This window comes from Acanthochromis polyacanthus, chromosome 7 (genome assembly GCF_021347895.1).
Source record: "Acanthochromis polyacanthus isolate Apoly-LR-REF ecotype Palm Island chromosome 7, KAUST_Apoly_ChrSc, whole genome shotgun sequence".
Lineage (NCBI taxonomy): Eukaryota > Metazoa > Chordata > Actinopteri > Pomacentridae > Acanthochromis > Acanthochromis polyacanthus.
Window position 1 is genome coordinate 27,555,560 of NC_067119.1, and position 19,985 is coordinate 27,575,544.

Sequence of the window (19,985 nt, forward strand, 5' to 3'; positions counted from 1 at the left end):
TTACACATGGGAGCTTACGCTACCAATTTAGAGTTCCCAGTGGGTTCCCATCTGAGAGAGCGAACAGCATAGTCTAAAGAGAAAAATATCCTCTTTTGTTTCACAACCGTTGCACATGCAGGCTTTGTTATTTGGCTGCTGCCAGGCTGAAACATTTCAGTGCAGAGGTGATACTGAGTTGCTTTTGTCCTGAATGTCCCCACAACTGTTCCCTTTGCATGTGGGTGCCACAGGGATCAGCGCAACCTCAGAAGATATCCCCAACAAGATCGAGGACCTGAGGTCAGAGTGCAGCTCAGACTTTGGAGGGAAGGACTCGGTGACCAGTCCAGATGGGGAGGAGTCAGGCCACGGTAGGAGAGTGTCACATCCCCACTCGGCTCGTGAAGCCATCAGTCTAGTGTCTATCTGGTCAAAACAGCATCAGCCAGGGCTATCTATCCATGTCACTTCTACAGCTGCCATCAAAGTAAATCGTTGTTTTGCTCTCAAGCAGTAATTGCCTCTCAGAGTTGAAGTTAAGGCTAAATATTCTCTGCTATGTTGGCTAGGGAGTCAAGTTTGGAGGCCAGCTCATTATCTTTTTAAATAAATATTGTTTTTTTTTTATTCACAGCAGTGCACATTTTTGTATTAGTCTTTCAGGTCAGTGCTGTTAATTGTCTGGTATTCTTCTGTGTTTTTGCAGGAGCACACCATCTGACATCTCCACCTTCGCAGGCCGATTCTTTGCTGGCCATGTTTGATCCCCTCTCCTCTGGTGAAGGTAATTTACTCTCCTAGAATGCTCTACAGCCAATGAGAGCTCGAAATGAGTATCATTACATCCCTACCCTAATGTCGTGGAGTCACAGAACAGCTTGAGCTGTGCGAAATTAAACAAAAGAGTGCCCACACCTCTCACCCCAATTAATGGACATGTTATTATAAGTGCAAGTGAAATGCCACTTCATTCAGCTCATGTGGAATCCCAAATTATTCACAGCGGTCTTTGTTCCTGCTGTTGTGCGTTTTGTTTGGTAGTGCATGTAGAAATATTTGAGAGAAGAATAGTAGTGGTTGTGTGTCTGTGGCAAGGTGAAGGGATGACAGGTTGAGAGACCTCACCCCAGGCTCTTTGGCACTGTCCCCTTGTCCCACTGTGCTCATGGCACGAGGCTGCCATTGGAAGCTTTTCAGGAGAGAGTCTACCCTTGGAACAGGTGGCCTACCTACACCTAGGGCTCATCTCCCACCAACATCTCTCTTTAGCACTCTCCCCCACATTTGAGGTGTTTTTTCCTACTGATTATTATGTTTAGCAACTACTCTTTAAAAGCAGGTGAGATTACAGCACAGCCCAACACTATTTCCTAGTAAATCTGCATGAAGATTTTCATTAGTATATTTAAAGCTTTTAAAAGAGTTAAATATAAATATAACAAAAATAAATTTAAAGATGGAATATAATAAAATGTAATGCAATGTGCATGGGGATGATTGAATATTGTCTAGTTTTATGCAGAAAAGTTACATTAATGCTTCATTTTCTGCCTTATTACCTCAGGCTCCTCCACTGGAACAATAGTGAGGCCCAAAGTGCACTACGCCAGGCCCCCTCACCCTCCCCCCGATCCTCCTATCCCTGAAGCCAGTGCCCTGGGGCCGGAGACTCGCCACTCTCTTTTCACGCCCCACTGCTTGGCCCAGGCTGAGCTGGAGCACACGAAACAGCGCCACTCCTTCCCTGACAGGCTGGTCCGCAGCCGTAGCTCTGACATCGTGTGCCCAGGCCGCCGGCCCACAAGTGACCCAGGCCTTAATCGACGGGTAGCCGTTGAAGAGCGTGACCCTGCCGGGGCCTTCGCCTTAGGACCATCCTCATCCCCCAGCAAGGACTCCCTGAAAGGAGAGGTAACCAGCTGCAGTAGAGTTCTAGATTAATGTGGTAGACTGTTGTGGTTTTGAGTACTACTCATTAGGAACAGCTTCAAAAATGGTTTCCTAAATAGCCAGATCCATTTCTTAGTAAACTACCTGCTGGTGTCCAATTACAATGTGCTAATTTCCATTTAAAGGTTGAGGACAGGAAAGACAGTGATGATGAGAAATCTGATCGCAACAGACCGTGGTGGAAGAAACGTTTTGTGTCAGCCATTCCCAAAGGTAAGGAAACAGGCCGCTTGGTCATTTTAAGCTTGCCCTCTTTTCTAAACTGAGAAATGAACTTTCTCCCCATTTTAAAAGTGATCTGTTTGATTGCAGCGCCCCTTTATTTTTTTTATTGCTGTGTAAAAAAAAAAAAAAAAGTTCTCTTAATCACAACTGACAGGAAATATCACACTTTAAAGAGCAGAGCAAAAACCAATTTATAATGTGAGAAAGAGAATGATGATCCATGTTGTCCACTCCATTGCTGATGTTCCAGTTGGAAAATGATGTTTCTTGTTGTTTGAAGTTACTCCAGAGACGTGTCCAGTCCTTTTTCTCTCAGGTCTCACTAGCTGCAGATTTATATAGACTTTTCAAAGCTAATCAGTCATCAGAGGAGCTTTAGCTGTGTAGATTGTATGGCTGTAGCCCTCCCAGCAGTGCTGTCAGCCAGCGGCTAATGGTCATTAGATAGACCTCTCTGTCATCAGCACTGATAGATGACACATCTCGTGTTGCACTTCTACTCTACAACCATCTCTCATACATCTGTCTGAGAAATAATGAGCTGTGCCCACACGGAATGACTGCTTATTACTCTTTGTGATAATGACATTTCTTAAGTAAACATTAAATTGATATTCATAAAATGGAGGACAGTGTGCACATGAAGAAGCCCAAACTGCCAAACCTCTGTAGAGTCCATTGTGTTTGTCCTGTTGCTCTGCATGGTGACGCACAGTCAGTTGTCCCGCAGAGCGGCAGCCTGTGCTTGAAAGGCCAACCCTGTCTGTTGTGTTCCTCACAGTGCTGTATTGGACGGCTGAGAGTGATGTCCCAGGTAATGCTTCCATGCTGTCATCATTGAGCTAGCTTTACTGCTGGAGCCAGCGGCTGCGTGCCATGCTGCTTGGTAGATGCTGCCTTAGAGCTGTAGAGCTGTGATGTGACATGGTGTAGCCTGAGTTCACACGCTCACACGCCTCATCCATGCATCCCGTTTTGTCACCCTGTTTCTGTTTTTTGTTACATTATCTTTTCACTGTATGGAGATTACAGAATATCAATGTAGATCCTTCACCCAGTGTTTCCTGTGTGTGTCATCAAACGAAAGCCTCTGTAACTCTCTTTTGTGTTAATAGGAATCTGTAGGACTGTTTATCTCTATGTACACTGAATGTGCATAAGGAGTTACAGGGAGCCATGGGGATATTCTGCTATGAACTATTTAATTCATCATTTTGTTTTTTTTGCTTCTGCACTAGACTTCTTTGATACCGTGTGATGTTATGCATCACACGTTGAGGTCTTTCATCTCATTGCGCATCTTAAAAAATACCAAAAGGTTTACCAAAGTGGCTGTCAACAGGTGACGCACGAACGGCCTGTCATGCGGTGAAAGTGGTGTCACTCCGCCCAAGCCAGTCATCACATATTTCAGGCGGGGCGCTTCTCTGTTTGAAAAACTGTTTTACAGAATTGTTTGTATTTTAATGCAGTTTTATTTTTCATAGTCTTTCATGGGTGTATATTTTGACATTTGTGAGCCCGAGCCCGAAGATAATTTCCGAGCATTATGTGACAGATTTGAGTCTTAAATATTGAGTCTCTTCTCCACAGCTCCGATTGCAGCGTTTAGAAAAAGGGACAAACCGGAGAAAGATGACATTGCCCAGGAACGTATCCCACAAGGTCAGTCCTGGTTTGTTTGTTTTTGAGACAATTCTCACTGTGTTTCATTTGAAGTTTAATGCACGTTCTTTGTTGGTGGGCGGTTTGTCAGATGACCCACTGCCCAGGCAGAGCTCGCAAACCCAGGCAGCTGAAGACATCTTGGACAAGTACAGGAACATCAAGAGGACCAGCCCAAGTGATGGAGCCACAGCTGGAGCCTCCTACGACGGTACAGGAGGTCAGGACGAATCTTGCACGCACGTTTATGACATTCACTTGCAGTCGCCAGAGTGAAGAAATTTCATTCCCTGCTATTTGTCTACTTTTAAAGATCTTTGTGTTGAGGACAGCGTACATGACTCTCCAAGAGAAGACACTCTGCAGAACATTTCCACAGATGACCTCCCAGACTCGGCCAGTCAGACAGCACAGCAGCACGACTCCAAGTTCTCTTTCAGGTCTCACATTCACAGTTCTGCGCAGAACAACAGACTCAGTCACTCAGCACTTGCAGTTTTAACAATAGTTATTACTTAGTGCTGTGGATTAGAATGTGTCTTTGTCTTCTAGTGATGCAAAGAAGAAGCTGAGGCTGGCGTTGTGTTCTGCAGACTCAGTTGCTCTTCCCATCATGGCTCCTGTAGCAACAAGGAATGGGCTTCCTGATCACATGGACCCTGAAGGTTGGAGTTCATAGTATACCGCTTTCACTGACTCAACACTGAACTGAAAAGGCTTCACAGCTGTTTGTCTTTTACAATGTCTAAGACAGAGGGAAGGGTTTCTCCTTGCATTTTTCTTTTTGAAACATTAATGCAGTGGAAGCTGTGACTTCATTTAAGGTTTAATCAGTTCATCCAACACTGACCTGTATTAATGCTCCTGTAGTGACAAATAAATAGTGAAAACATTTGAACTGATTTTGAAGACCTATTCATTTACAACATGTTTAACAACATGTTAGAGAGCGTATTCATTTGGAGCTCTTGTAAAACTTATCTGCTAGAGTGTAGTATCTTTGTCACATCTCTCCAGGGGGGGTAAGGTGCATGTCCTCAATGTTGGCAAACTTCCAACTTGCTGAAAGTGTCCTTAAGCAAGACACCAAATCTGCACCACCTTCACCTTCTGACTCGCATTTGAAGGTTTGGGGCAAGGTTGAATAAATGAGGGGTGTTGAAAGAGAATTCCCTTATGGTGTCTGTGAAATATTACAAGATTTATCCATCATACACATGTAGCCACACTGATAAATACTGGCCCAACATTTTATCAGAAAGGTAGAAGAAGCGTTTTAATATTTTGCAACATAAAGACATGCCTCTTACACTTCCATCTCAGCAATTCTGCTTGTTACCACCTTCACATCCTAAAGTAGGACAATAACAGACAGAATCCAGTGTCATAAACATTAAAACTATACGACATCTTCCAGTTAACACAGCTTCAGCCACATTGTCATGTGGTGGTGCAGACTGATTAGACTGCAGCAACCACCCGTTTCTTTGTAACGAACAGTGCTGCTCAACGCTGTCTCCCCCTATTGTCCTCTCTCAGACAATGAGATCGTCTGCTTCCTGAAGGTCCAGCTAGCAGAGGCCATCAACCTTCAGGATAAAAACCAGATGGCACAGATACAAGAGACCACACGCTGTGTCAGCCGCTTCGATCCACGCACCTGCAGGAAGCTGCTGGCTGCTATTGCAGAGGATTACAGGTAAATCCTGCAGAGATGAGACGAGCTCACTGAGGGGACCCCATGGGTCTTACAGTTTCTTATCTCCTCTCTGTTTAGTATGTGACATTTTAAGAAACTGCAGTACTGTTGCTAGTAATGAAGTGGAAATAATGAACTAAAACTTTCTCTGTTTGTTTCCTTTAGAAAGCGGGCGCCGTACATAGCTTATCTAACCAGGTGTCGCCAGGGCCTGCAGACCTCTCAGGCTCATTTGGAGAGGCTCCTCCAGAGGGTGCTGAGAGACAAGGAGGTGGCGAACCGCTACTTCACCACTGTCTGTGTTCGGCTCCTTCTTGAACATATGGAGTCCAAGATGCTTGACTTCATTAAAGGTATTTTCACTTTCAGTGTAACCAAAACCTTGCAGAGTTTATTGACTTGACAGCATCTTCCTAACCCTTCTGCCATCTAATTTTCTGATACTATTGAGATGTTTTGTTTGATTTACAATAAATGTTCCTCCTCAGGTGCAACAAAAGCAAAAGTGGTGGTCACCTTTAGAAGATAAGCAGTTAAATATGGAATCTTAAAACATTTAGTAAAATCTATTATGTTAGATTACTAAATGTTCTGCCACGTCTGTTAGTACAGATGCATTCTCCTTTTTAAAAAAAAATGTATTTCCAAGTCATTAATATGCCTGCAAGTCTACACAGAATGAGGCTTGAAAATGATCTCACTGAATCATGGATGTTGTTCTGTATATTTGGAGCGGGAGGTTAAATGTGTGGCTCCTGTGCTCCCCTCCAGCGTTCCAGGTTTGCACAGCGGCTGATGACAAGACAGCAGCGGTGGAGGATTTTCTGCGCTACTTGTACGGTGCCATGGCCCGTGATGCCATTTGGCAGTATGCGAGTGAAGACCAGCTGCAGGATGCCCAGATGGCTATCGAGCGCAGCGTTATGAACCGCATCTTTAAACTGGCCTTCTACCCCAATCAGGATGGAGATATTCTCAGAGACCAGTGAGTAGCTGTAACGCCAACGGTGCCGAGCAAAGTGCCTCACTCGGCAGTATTGGATTTTTTACTGTTAGGAGGATTTCAAACTGAAACTATGTGGAGACAGCAGAGAAGTGTTCTTTTATGTCTTGGCACATACACCAAATCACTGAAGAGCTTTTGTCCTGGTGTTACAATCCCGTTACTTTCCTTCAGCAGGGGTCACTTCCCATGTTCATACTTGAGCACAGTGAAATTCCATCATGTAGCAAGAATCATTTTGGTCAAGCCTCTTTCATGAATAACATGTGAATGTATGGAAATAAGAGTTGCTAGTTTGATGCACAAAACTGTTGTATTCTACAGGGTTTCTGCAGGGCATTAAAAAGTGTTAATAGTCATTACGCTGATTTTGTGAAAATTAAGGCTTTAAATAGCATTAAAAATCATTAAATTCGATTCTCAGTGGCTTTCTGTAGTTTTCAAGAAAAATATTTGACAATAATATATAATTATAGACTGTGATTGGTCAGATATGTGCTTCTGTGTGAACATGCTAAAGCATTGCGCTAATTGTTCCGGCTGGTCGGGTACGATTGCCAAAAAGTGCATGTTTTTAAAGTGGCTGGCAGGCTGGACCAGGTGGAGGAGAGCTGGGAAATGCAAGTTCCACCAAAGGTGGCTAAAAACTGTGGAATTCAGAGAATGACTACAGCACGTTGGTGGTCGGGGGTGGTTTCTGGATTCAGAAATAGTGAAATGTAGAGACAGTTTTCATATAAAAAATCATCTTTTACAAAAAAACCAACCTGTGTAATTTGTTGAATTCACGGTCATGGCATTAAAATTTTTACAGTATCGCATTTAAAAGCATTAAATTTGTCTGGCTGACTTCTGCAGAAACCCTGTTCTAATCACTTACTGAAAATATGCTGTGGTCTGTGACTAAACAGTTGAAATTCATCTTTATATGCCTCAAGTCTGTGCACTCTACATGCTTTCTACATGTATTTTATTTAGCTAGGAATCCATAACCTATAAATTTTAACATTACCTGGGAAGCTCTGTAGCTTAATTTTGCTGTATTTTCTGTAAAGTAGCTGAGTTGACTTGATCACTCATTAAAACCCTCCGATGGGCCTTCAGACTAAACTGATTAATATTTAGGCTGATGTGTGACGCGCTAACAGCTGCATTGTTGGATTGGACAGAACGTGTCGTCTCTGTTGTCATTAACTGAGTTGTTTTTGTCGCACACAGACTCTTCCACGAACACATCCAGCGGCTCTCCAAAGTTGTGACAGCAAATCATAAAGCTCTTCAAATCCCAGAGGTATCTTCTCAAGTGCTTTTCTCCCCCCCCCCCGTCACTTCCACGCATTCATGGAGACAGATGAAATTTATTGGTACTCAGAGCTTCAAAAAGAGTTGTTTAACTTTTGTGGTTGCAGGTTTACCTGAAGGAAGCTCCGTGGCCCTCAGCGCAGTCTGAGATCAGGACCATCAACGCGTACAAGACGCCACGAGACAAAGTCCAGTGCATTCTGCGTATGTGTTCCACCATCATGAATCTTCTCAGTCTGGCCAATGAAGACTCTGTCCCTGGAGCGGATGACTTTGTCCCTGTACTTGTCTTTGTCCTCATAAGGGTAAGTCTCTTCTTCATCCTTCCTCTTTATTTTTGCTGACATTGAGCTTTTTAGTCAGCTGACAAACTTCCCAAGACTTTCTGCTTTTAGTATCCATCACTTCTTGTCAATGAAGATTAAAAAAACAATAACGCTCATAAAATCCTTTCACAAAATGAATCGCAATGCACCATAAAGACTGCTACCTGCTAACCTGTGTGCATATATTTTACATATTTACATATTTATGATTCTAATCTGTACGGTGTTGCACGAGGTTCTTTGAGCGGCTAATGTGGGCCCGTCCCCGCATCTCCTCCCCTCCAGGCAAACCCGCCCTGCCTGCTGTCCACCGTTCAGTACATCAATAATTTCTACGCCAGCCGGCTGAGTGGGGAGGAGTGCTATTGGTGGATGCAGTTCACCGCGGCGGTGGAATTCATTAAGACCATCGACGATCGCAAGTGAAGCAGAACAGCCACCTGTATGGGCAGACTGCGGGGGAAGGAGCCGGGAGACTGGGAGACTTCCCAACCAACTGCTCCCTCTGCACAGCTTAGAAAACCTGGCCCTCAGCCTGCTCTTTATTTGTATAGCTTGTACATAGCCAGAGACGTTGAAAGATTCCAAAATATATATTACTGTACGTATGTGGACAAATCCAGGTTTTAGCCGTGGTGGGAAAAAAAAAAAACGGCCTTTGGGAAGAATTGGCTGCATATTAACTTAGAACCTGATTTGAATTTTTTTCTTTAATCTTTTTGTCTCTTCAGTCAGGTTTCCTTTTGGGGTTTGTGTTAGGAATTTTATATACACACAATTACCTATGTGACATTAAATCAACATAAAAGATAATCCTATATAAAGGGACCAGACTTCCTTGATGTGATCACTGATGTTTTTTTTTTTTCTTCCCCTGGGTGAGAGAGAAGGGCTTCCAATTAAATTACAATACAATGTTCATTAAATGCGTTGTGACGCAGGGATTTACAGTGAGTGATAGTTACTGATGGGATTTAGTGACTCATAAACACTGAGATCAATTCACATTAACCGTACCACTCATAAGGTTAGTGTATCAAACAGTAGGGCAGCTTATTTCATGACTTGTTTACTTCATCGTATTCCCAAACAGGCATCAATTTGGACACAAGGGCCCACATATTTATATGAAATAAAATGTATTTATTTCTGTCATTCTATTTAATGCTTTTGTTTATCTAATTTTTACAAAATGAGAAAATGCATATCATGCCCATTCAAGATGTCTGAGGCGAGTGATGATGTTCGAATAAACTTGCTAGTGTTAGGAAGGCACCTTAGCAGTGAGCAGCCCTTAGGTGGGGATGCGGGGCGGTTCACAAATACAGGGTCGTGCACAGAGGAGATGTGGCGTTCATGGAAATAATGAAAATAGTGCCTTTGATGTGGGGCGCACTGTACAGGTAGTTATTTTTAATTTCTTTATCTTTTTCCTAACTTAACATCGGCATTATTCCCCTCCAAAACACACACACACACACATAGGCACACAAATGGACAAACACGCACACTCCAATGGGCCAACTCCGTCTCACTGAGAAACCTTCCCTCATTGCAGGAACATGAGCATCACCACATCACTGATTGTCATGGCTCAGTCCCTTTAATGCACTTGAGTTTGAACAAATGTCCCCTTTGGTATTCTAGATCCTACCTCAGAGTTGAAACCAATGAGCCTGATATCAGTCTGTACACAGAAGCTGTCCTGCATTGGTTGACACCAGAGTACTGGATCGGTTTTGCACTGGTTTTTAAAAACGGTTGAACAGCGAGGGGAACGGAGGAAGAGTTGATGTTGACCTGCTGTGATGCTTGTTGCGCTCACTTCACCCTTAATTAACACAAGCCTTTGTTAGCTGAAGAAATAATCACTTTAGTTTCTAATCTAATACCTGAGAATAGCAAACTATTGGATATTGGCTCTCTACCTCCTCATAAGTTCAAGAAAGGGACTCGTGTTTATGTGCACTTATATTTCTTTTTTTTTTTCCCCAATTAGACGTACTGTGATATCCCAGTGTCATTGTATCTTTCCAATTATAGAAGCATGTCTTTAATTATCCAGAAATGACTAAAACTCCTTTTTTCTCTTGAAATCCTCTGCTTCGTTTTTGCGCACAGATGTGCCACGTGTATTATAGTTTTCAATAATCCATTACTTTTCACGGTAAATGACCTGACAGCACAATACACAGTAGGACAGAAGAGCAAATAATCAACACTATTGACTCGTTACTGACTTGCAGTTTATGTTCAAAGTGGTTGGTGTGTTACGTGAGCGTGTTTTCTTTTCTTCTTCCTTTCTTTTTCTGTCTAGTGTGTGTGTGTGTGTGTGTGAGATGCTTGTGTGACTGGTTGACCCTCTGCCTCCTCTTGCATGAAGTCATAGAATGGTCTGTACATTCTCAATCATGATAACCCGTAGAATAGGATTACTATCTGCCACAGGCCAGTAATTGAACCTGCAAGAGGACGCAAAGCTTCCCTCTTTGTGTCCGTGATACTTGCATATCAGAACTCAATGATTTATTTTGCACAAAATAGATGTCTTTTCCTGGGAAATTTGACAGGGAGCAGCGCATTTTTTGAAATGCCATTTACTTTTGGCCTTTCTAGTCATCGAACATAAACACGGCGTGATTTGAATATAATTTGAGTAGCAAAGTTAAGCACCTGACTGTTACTCCTTCAAGCTGATGAGCAGTCGTATTTATGGGCAACATCACAAATGCATTTTTTATATCCGTCTACAGTAGCACAGGGCTCCTAAGCGTACGTGCAGTACACTTCCTTGCAGAGTCGGTGTAATCAATTTGATGAGAAAACCATGCACTGGAAAATCAAGTTGCAGGTTGCATCTATACTAATTAGGTTTATGTGATGTCACTTTAATTGGAAATACATACTGCACGAATCTGATGAAATTATTTGGACCTGGCTTGTGTTTCAGTGTTTCCTCAGATGGCCGACCGTAGCAGCAGCTGCCACTGACCTACCCCCACCCTCCTCTCCTGAAGTACTGATCAAAAAGCCAAATTATTTCCACACAAAAAACAAACAAATACACGCGATTGTGTCTGCAACTGTAATTTTAGCCTTGATTGTATGCAAACCGCTGGGCAGTGGTGTGGAGTGGGCAGGCTAAAGAGCTGCTCTGCTCTTCAGAAGCTTTACTGCTCTGCTCCCTGTACAATTGAGTTGAAAGGCAGAGCAGATTAAAAAAGAAAAAGTTTTACATCTTGCATCTAATTTTAAATTTAATTGTAAGCTTGCACAACTATGACATGCGGGGAAAGCCGGTTTGTCTTTACTGTGATTAATGCATTATGTAATTCTTTAAAAATAATAAAAGAAGCAGAAGTTTTTTTCCTTTCTTTCCTTCTGTGCCTCTTCAGATGTCACACGCACTCTACTGTACATCAGCGGTAGTGTTTCATTATGTTGTGGCTTCTCGGACAGTTGTAGGTGCATCCGGTCGGCGGTTCACACAATAGAAGGTTAGAAAATTTATGCACGGAATATAATTGTTAGTGGGGGCAGTGGAGCAGCATCATCCAATCTAGCAGCCACAAATAGCAACCTCTCAGCAAACATTTCATTACTGCTGACAAGTGTTTCGGTGGATTGTAATTGGAGATATCCCCCCCATCTAAAAGCCCTCCTTACTTCACCGATTGCCTCCTCTAATACTCATCTTTTTTTCATCATAAACTTCTTCATGGGGTGCTTTGTGTCCCCTGATGATATCTCGCAATTGTTAATTTAAATTCAAATTTTGGTGTGTGAAGTTAATTAGTTGCATAAGCCAATGGCTAGATAGGCCAGATTTAGAGATTGGATTTTTTTTGACTATGTGGTACTTAGCTGATGTGAGATACAAGTCGACTTGGTTTGGTTTTGTATTAAACTCCTCCACCTGCTGTGTTTTTATTGGCTGGTACTTTTTGAAGCTCTATGCGAATTCCTCTAAATTTAAGCACCGTATCTGCGTAGTGGGGTTTGTTTTTACAGGTGATGGCAGCTGGATGAAGAAGAGGAGGTTTTTTTTGTTGAGTTTTGTGTTGATGTCATTATTTTGCTTGAAGACATAAGCAGGCCTGAGGTTTCACCCAGACGGCTGTAGGATAGCAGATGATCAGTCCAGCGGGGCTCGTGCATGACTTCACACGTTGGTCTGGTACTTCCTGACTGTAGGGGGAACTGTGGCGCAGGGCCTCCCGCCTCACCATCAGACGGTGATCTCATGAAATCACACAAATTCCTCTTAGACTGGCTCCCCAGAGGATTGTGTGGGAACGCAGGGTAAACATGTTCACTTAACTTGGCACTGAAACATTGAGAAGCATCATAAAACTCCCAATAACTGCAGGTTTGTTCATGAAAAGAATGAAACTGCACGTTTACCAGTGTGAGGAGGGTGTGGATTTTACAGTGAAACCATAAAATTACCTTTGAAGTGCTGGAAATTAAATTCTGATTATTGTTAAATTCAAAATATGTAGGCGCCTAAAAACAATAGATGGATGAAAGAACAGTCAGAATAGAGAGTATAAAATACAATAAGATGAATAAAGGTGTAATATTGTAGCGACAAAAAGATACAGGCTACTGCTGCCTATAATCATAGGTGTAGATTTCTATGGGGGATCCAGAGGAATATATTCCCCTTAACAGTTAGAACATACACATTTATTCCTCCTGCAACATTGCCTTGACAATTTATCAATCACATGATATGTATGATAGTTTCTGAATGTGCAGAAAGTTTAGATTATGAGCGGGAATCTTGCTGTAATGTACAGGATCTATAAAAGTACTGGATTTTAGAAATTAATTCAAATTATCATTGAATTGGTGCCTCATCCATCCATTACTATCCCAAATGAAAAATACAAAAGTGGACTGAAGACGGTGTTGATTGAGCACAAAAAATATTAAATGCACAATAAACATTAAACAAGAATTTTGCTGAATTAACTACTTTTTTTCTCTTAATTTTTATACAATATTTTAGTTCATTTTAAATTATTTAAATCTAAAATAAATAGTTTTATTTTCAGGTCATTTCAGAACTCACAAACTTTACTTGTATAATTTTGGACTTTGAATTTGAGTTTAATTATTCTTTAGCCGAAAGCTAATTACCTCATTAAACGATGTTTAAAACATGAAACTGAAACATGCAGACTTCTGACCTTCCACTCGTTACAGACTTGCAGTTTATGTTAAAAGTGGTTGGTGTATTACGTGAGCGTGTTTTCTTTTCTTCTTCTTTGAATTAAAACTCTCCTGAGCAGCTTGTTTTGTAGCTTAAAGAAGCCTTTCACAGTGACAACTTACTATGTGGTGTTTGAAATGTGTTCTTACTCTACATAACGATGAAAACAGAACAAACCATGAGGAAGCTCAGTGTTGATTTCAGTCCTTTTGCCTTTTACCTACATTGTCTTATAAAATGGTTTCATCACTTTCAGCTGATCGTTGTTCATGTCAAACAAAGAACTGACTCCTTAAATTCAGAAAATATAAAGGGAAAGCGAGTGTGTTTGTGACGACAGTCCAAGAGGCTGCACAGCAGATTCAATTTATTATCTTAGGTTGATTGAACTTGTTCAGTTAACTCAGCTAATTTTACTTTTCAAAACTAATAAGAGCACACTGAAATAATTATCAACCTAAGTTTAATTCAGAAATTGTGTTTCTAAATTGAATAATTTTCTATTGATTTACAGTTTGAGGATAAATATTGAAAGCAGAATGCCAGAGAGCTCTAATATGTTTTATTTCTCTGCATTTATTTGAATTCTGACTTGAATAAACCAGTTTCCACTGTGAACTGATGCAAAAAAGCACGCACAAATGGTTCATGAAATTTAACTAGAATGTCAACAGATGAAGAGCGTGACCCCCTGACACTTAATGTGACCCCCACATCGTTCAAAGAGAATCGACGCCCCTGGAGGAAATATTACTGATTTCAGCTTCAATCCAAGAATCCTCTTACAGCATGTAGTCTGCAATGCTGGGTAGATTCATATCAGCTATATAAAACTGTTACCGTGTTACCTGCAAGAAAACACAATCAGCAGCCTGCTCCCTGTCTCTGTCTGTCTGTCTGTCCATCCCTCCACAGCAGCAGCATGTTGTACCCTCAGTGTCCTGCAGATGGCAGACGCACCATTCACCACGACGCTCTGCAGATCTGATCTGAGAGCAGCTCAGACAAAGAACACCACGGGGCACGACGGCTTGACATTTAAAACCAGTGGGACCTGCCGTCTGGAACTGGATCTGTTTGGTTTATTATGGATCTTTGGAAAAAAAAAATATTTAAAACTACTATTTTTTGTGATCGTGGAAACTCAATCCAAGCTGAGTGATCAAGAAAAACAAACTCAACTGATGCTTTGGTTGCATTAGAAGAAATCCTGCTGTTGTGCAAAGTTCCTTGTGGTATTTTCCAGGATAAGAGAGAGAAGCATCTCCATGAGACATCTCATCACGCCCTGTTTTCGCCCCTCACGTTCCATACTGCACGTCTTGTTGGACTTATCCGCTGCTGGTGGACTGAAATCTTCACTGAGGACAAAACAAACAACACAAGGCAGCAGCACGTCAATTAAATTAAGTGTGAGGTTGAGGAGGTGGGGGGAGGAAGGGATGGGGGTGATGGTGGGGGGGGGGGGGGGTGCCTAAATGAACAAAATGTCAAATACACATATTAAAACTTAAATGAAATAGCCGCGAGGATGGAGGCAGACGAGAAGATTAAAACTCAAAGGGATACCAAGTCTCTGTGCCCTGAGGTGGTGATACTGAAAGAGATGCAAATAGTAAAAGTGAGAACCGTTCTCTGTAATAATTTCTGCCTAAACTACAGAGACAAAGGGTTGAGAAGGAGATTTGTGTCTTGTAACAAATAATATAATAGCTCTGCTTCATTATAAGGTTGCTGCAGAGAGTCAATATAAAGCCACGGAAATACAGCAAACACTAATAAGCTGCACCATCATTCCACAAGTACAGATATGTGAACTATTGCATCCCCCTGCATTTTTAGAGAGGCTCTTTTATTTTTCGCCTGAAACAGTAGACACGGGGATGAATTACACTCCCCATGTTTTCCTTTACTGCTCCCCATAAAGGGTATCAATTAGGCAAAGGTGGCAGTTACAGTGGCGCTTCTGAGGCTACGGCTCCTTCCCTATATTTTGCTTATATCATTAGAAAAAGAACAATTTCCACAGGCTCGGCTAATCACCTCGGAGAGAAAGAGTGGGTGGTGACATCAAATTGAACCGTGGAACAGGAATTAGATGCACTTAGCCATCACATGTTAATGGCAGCAATCAACAGCCAATTACCCGGCGTACTTGAGTACCTTGACAAGTGCAGGTGTACCCTACAACTAACGCAGGCCTCTTTCGCACATTTCCATAAATTCGACAGTAAACTCCCTCTCTGATTGAGCATGCATTGAGGTTGCAATTAAGCAATATTGTTAGGGAAGTGTCAAGTGTGGATCGTGAGGAAAAAAAATCCCTTAAGGGCAATAATAACATGCATTTTATCTGGATGCATGTAAATCAATAAAGCTGTGATTTGTTTATATTAAAATGTCCTCTCTTGTTATTGCCCTCAGAGAAATGCAAATGCTGCTTATGCCGATTTGAACATTTTGCAAATCGGCGCTCGGAAATTTGTTGGCAGGGGGCAGTTTCTATTTTGTTTTTTTATGCGCAACCGGACAGTGCAGTGGTGTCACCGCCTGGCACGGCCTTCATTGTGAACATGATCTAGGCTGAAGATCTGCTGCTGATGCTGATGATCTCTGTCACTGGGGTGGATTTCAGGGCTCAGCTCTGGCTGCTGCCCTGACAAGTCCCGGAAAACACGTGCTCACACACACACACACACACACACACACACACACACACACACACACATGCATGCATTAGATAAACACATCAGCTCTGCACACACAGTGAGGCCAGCGTCCCGGCATGACCCACTTTGATTATTCTGTCCTTAAGCAACAGGTGATGGGCTTCCCCGGATGTCATCTGTGTCGTTGGCCTCTGTTCAGAGACAGCATTCAGGACCCAGGGAGGGCTGGCTGGCAACATGCCCGATATACAAGTGAGCTGTCCTATCATTGACATCAAGTAAGCCGAAGATGTCATGTCTTCATCTTGTGAGAGTTCAATCCCCCTTTCAGGATGGATCAAGCTCTCTGTCGCTGGAGAGAGGCTGTGCAGATAAGTGTAGCGGGTCAGACTTCCTCCCGGGAATGTGTAGAAAACAACCCACTGGGATACAGGCGTGCTTAATAACCTAAGCTTTATTGGTGATCACAAAGCTGTATACTGCACCAACTTGGTTGGATCTTAAATCTGCAAAAAAAAAAAAAAAACACAGCATAATGGAGAGCAGAAGTGTACATTTTGTTGTACAGATTTGCCATTTCTCAGCGTCCAGGAGCAGATATGTGCTCTGTATGAGCCCCGCATGGCCTGATATTCAGGCTAGAGTCCATCTGGTGGATCTCTCTGTAAGCTGCAGCAGTGCCGGTATCAGCAGCTGGTGGACGGACTCCACCTCAGACTCCGGAAAGGTTACCAAGATGTAGGAAAGAGACATTTAGGAAATGGGTGGAGACGTATCAGTGGTATGAAAACATATCTGGGAGCAGCAATACTGCAACAGGAAACTCAGTGTTACATGAGCAAAACTGAAAGAGAAAAAATGTGAAAAAAATGTTAAAATCTTTTTCTTATTTCACGTCAGTAGCCTCATTTCAATAATGAATAGCTGAAGACTAATAGCACAGTCCTCACAAGAGGCAAACATGTTTTATAATATTCGATATATTACAATATGACCATTGACAGTCCATTAGCTTTTAAGAATGACCTGATCTTTCTCTCCTCCTTCTCCCTCTTTTGTTTGCCCTCAAGCTGCTTGACTTGTTCTACTTGACTCCTGAACCATTTTAATATCAGGCTGCCATGGGTTTCCTTCCTGTAAGCCAGTGTCTTCATATTTCTGTTTCTGCCCTACCAGACCGAGAGATAAAAACTGGAGTACTAAGCATGCTGCTGGTATCCTCTCCCAGTGTATATTAAAAGAGCTAGTGACCCTGTTAATGGCCCTTTTAAACACCGCAGAGAGTGTGCAGGGAGCCCACATGTTGAGACGGTGATATTTGTATAAATATGAAAAGAAACCTCTGTGCCTTTGATCAAATTCAAAAAATGACACTTGAGTCCAGAAAACTTATAATGTAATGTCATTAATTTTTATCAGCGTTCGAAAAATCGAAGAAACCAATAGAATTCAGCGTGCCGGTTCAGTTTTGTTTAGTGCTAAATGCAACAGCTAGTTAACAGTTCATATTAATCACTTTTGAAATGACATCAATAAAGCAGTCCAACGGAAAAATGGCAATTAAGCATTTATTGGCCCAACGTGATCCGTGTTGTCAGAGGTCATGTGCAGACATCGCTGGCAGGGTGTGCGGGTCTGAATGCACATACGGTTTGTGTGCTTGCGCATGTTAAATATGGCCCAACTTTTATCTTTATGACAAACAGCCTCTATAAAGGATGCAGCCTGTCTCGGTGCAGCAAACCTCTTACGTGCCGTCTCTCTGTCACCGGCACTTCATTGCTTACTCACAGAGGAGTCCACAATGCTATATATTAATTAAGGGTTTCAGAAACAATAATGGTGACAATAAAGACAGTCCTCCCTCTTTGTCCTCCGCATTCTGCCGTCAGACAACATTAGGAGGCATGTGAGAGGAGATAGGGGAGGAGGAGGAGGAGGGGATGGAGAGATAGAGCTCCTTCTCTCCAGAATGTAATCTCCCTGATGTTACATGGTGCAGCCTAAACTGATAAATTGCAGATTAAATGGCGGCCACACTCCACTTCACCCAACAGCCTACACCACACCCCCTTAGTTCCTCACATTTTTGCTATTCACTGCCTTCTTGGCCTGTCAATTCTGCCTAATCGTGAGAGGCACTAAAACACCAGGTCTTGACAGAGCTAGATCAAGAATGATGAACATCTCTCAATGGCAAAAGACTCGTGCTCCTAACTCTACTAGAAGGCTCGCATCACTTATGCAGAAATCAGCGGCGTGCCAGCATCCAGGAATTATGCCTGCTGACAGGAGATGCATGAGGTACGCATTGTGCGGCTGGAGCAGCCTTGACAAGTTATAGTTAACTGCAGCAATGGCGACCCCGAACACAAAGGATACAGCGGCTTATTAATGGTGGAGCATCCATGTCAATAATCCCTGCTTTTGGGTTGTGTCCAGAGTCATGCATCTTGCCACTACAAGTGGCACACACACTTGGTTTTGCAGCATAGAAACACACACACGGACACACACACACACACACACACACACACAGAGCACACGTTTCTTCAGTGTCTCTGGAGTTATGAGCCGGAAAGCTTTCTTTTCCTAAATGAACGGCACAGCAGCTGGAAAAAATGAAAGGTGAATATAAATATCAATATATATGTCTGTGTTTAATTATTTATCTGTTTCCTCAAAAAGCCTGCCTGGGGAGGCTCCCCCCTGACCCAATCCATAAGCACGAATACAAAGAAATAAGTCATTAAATTCCTAACTGCATGTTGCTGATGTCGTCTATGGAAATATTTGTAATGTATATTCTAATTTTTCTGAATAAATTAGGCAGAGATGCATTTCCATGTAAATTTATTCAAGGCACAAGGAAGAGGAGTGTGGGGGGTGCGGTAAGATCTGCCAGATTATGCATAATTGTAGTATTGTAGCCCTCATTTCTACATCTAGCTCCGTATTGCGTGGTCATTAAATTCTAAAATAATGGCAACCTCACAGCTTCTCTGTCCTAATTGCCCCTTCCATACAATTGCCTTCTCAAGACAATATGATGAAGTGTGCTGTAGGATGTGTTAATAAGATGGCATTTCTAACTGAGGAGGACAATGCTTTGGAGTTGCACTCTTACTGTACACCAACCGGAATGGCTTCACTCACTCACTGTCTGCCCTGTTTGTTCACCTTTTCCACTTTTTGATGCCTTAAAGGAGGCAAACAGCCGAGCCCTGACATATCAGGAGGAAACTGGGATTTCAGCTTGTCTCCACTCATCTCAATATGTGGAGAAATCAAAGAGGGAAAAAGGCTCATTAATAAAAAGACATGTCTCCAGTCCACTCAGTGGTTGGGAGGAAATTTTTTTAATGAAATGCAACACGTTACCTAATTGCGCGGCAGCTTCAGGAGCACGGTATACATTTCAAAGGAAAATATGCATGAATTTCAAATGTAGTATCTCTCAACTGAGACCAGCTGCGAGTGAAAGAAAGGGAAGGAGAGATCAATCTTTGTGATGATGTGTGAAAAGGGCAAGCTCCTCGCCCGGCATGTACTTTTCCTCATTACCTTTCATTTAGCAACTGAGCATCTTCCACTTGATGCAAAAATAAACAACTTGAATGCAGCGTGATGATATTCAGCTGTCTTGTGGCCGCGGTGGAACCTGCATGTCCTCATCTGGGCTTATTTGTAAACACACATTTCACACTGAAAGCTTTAGGTGCACTTGCGTGATAGAAGGTTATTATAATGTGTTTAAAGTGTCCCCCAGTGGACATTTTGTCCATGCCGAGACCTGGTGGACTCATCACCGGCGGTTCTGCAGGGCCTGACGTGTCTGCGCTGCAACCCCTCGCACGCATGCAGCACCCCTGAGTGCTCTCCTCGTAGCCGAGCCCACCTAAACATCCTCGCCGCTCATTCCGCCTCTGACGTTTAGCCGTGCTTC

General features: G+C 42.5%; 1 protein-coding gene across 5 annotated transcripts in view; it reads left to right on the forward strand.

Annotated features, from left to right (window-relative positions):
- Positions 1 to 11,517, forward strand: part of gapvd1 (GTPase activating protein and VPS9 domains 1) — a 32,689-nt gene extending 21,172 nt beyond the window's left edge. For 3 of the 5 annotated variants that reach the window (XM_022205647.2, XM_022205648.2, XM_022205650.2), the window contains 15 exons: positions 234 to 353; positions 689 to 766; positions 1,547 to 1,893; positions 2,058 to 2,145; positions 2,939 to 2,971; positions 3,751 to 3,822; positions 3,914 to 4,042; positions 4,136 to 4,262; positions 4,375 to 4,487; positions 5,362 to 5,521; positions 5,687 to 5,874; positions 6,293 to 6,506; positions 7,743 to 7,815; positions 7,934 to 8,131; positions 8,438 to 11,517. In XM_022205647.2, the coding sequence (XP_022061339.1) occupies positions 234 to 353; positions 689 to 766; positions 1,547 to 1,893; positions 2,058 to 2,145; positions 2,939 to 2,971; positions 3,751 to 3,822; positions 3,914 to 4,042; positions 4,136 to 4,262; positions 4,375 to 4,487; positions 5,362 to 5,521; positions 5,687 to 5,874; positions 6,293 to 6,506; positions 7,743 to 7,815; positions 7,934 to 8,131; positions 8,438 to 8,578 (2,081 nt within the window). In that variant the 3' untranslated portion in view covers positions 8,579 to 11,517. The remainder of the gene's footprint in view (positions 1 to 233; positions 354 to 688; positions 767 to 1,546; positions 1,894 to 2,057; positions 2,146 to 2,938; positions 2,972 to 3,750; positions 3,823 to 3,913; positions 4,043 to 4,135; positions 4,263 to 4,374; positions 4,488 to 5,361; positions 5,522 to 5,686; positions 5,875 to 6,292; positions 6,507 to 7,742; positions 7,816 to 7,933; positions 8,132 to 8,437) is intronic. The other 2 variants (XM_022205649.2, XM_022205651.2) reach the window with 1 other exon arrangement.
- Positions 11,518 to 19,985: the final 8,468 nt, after the last annotated feature.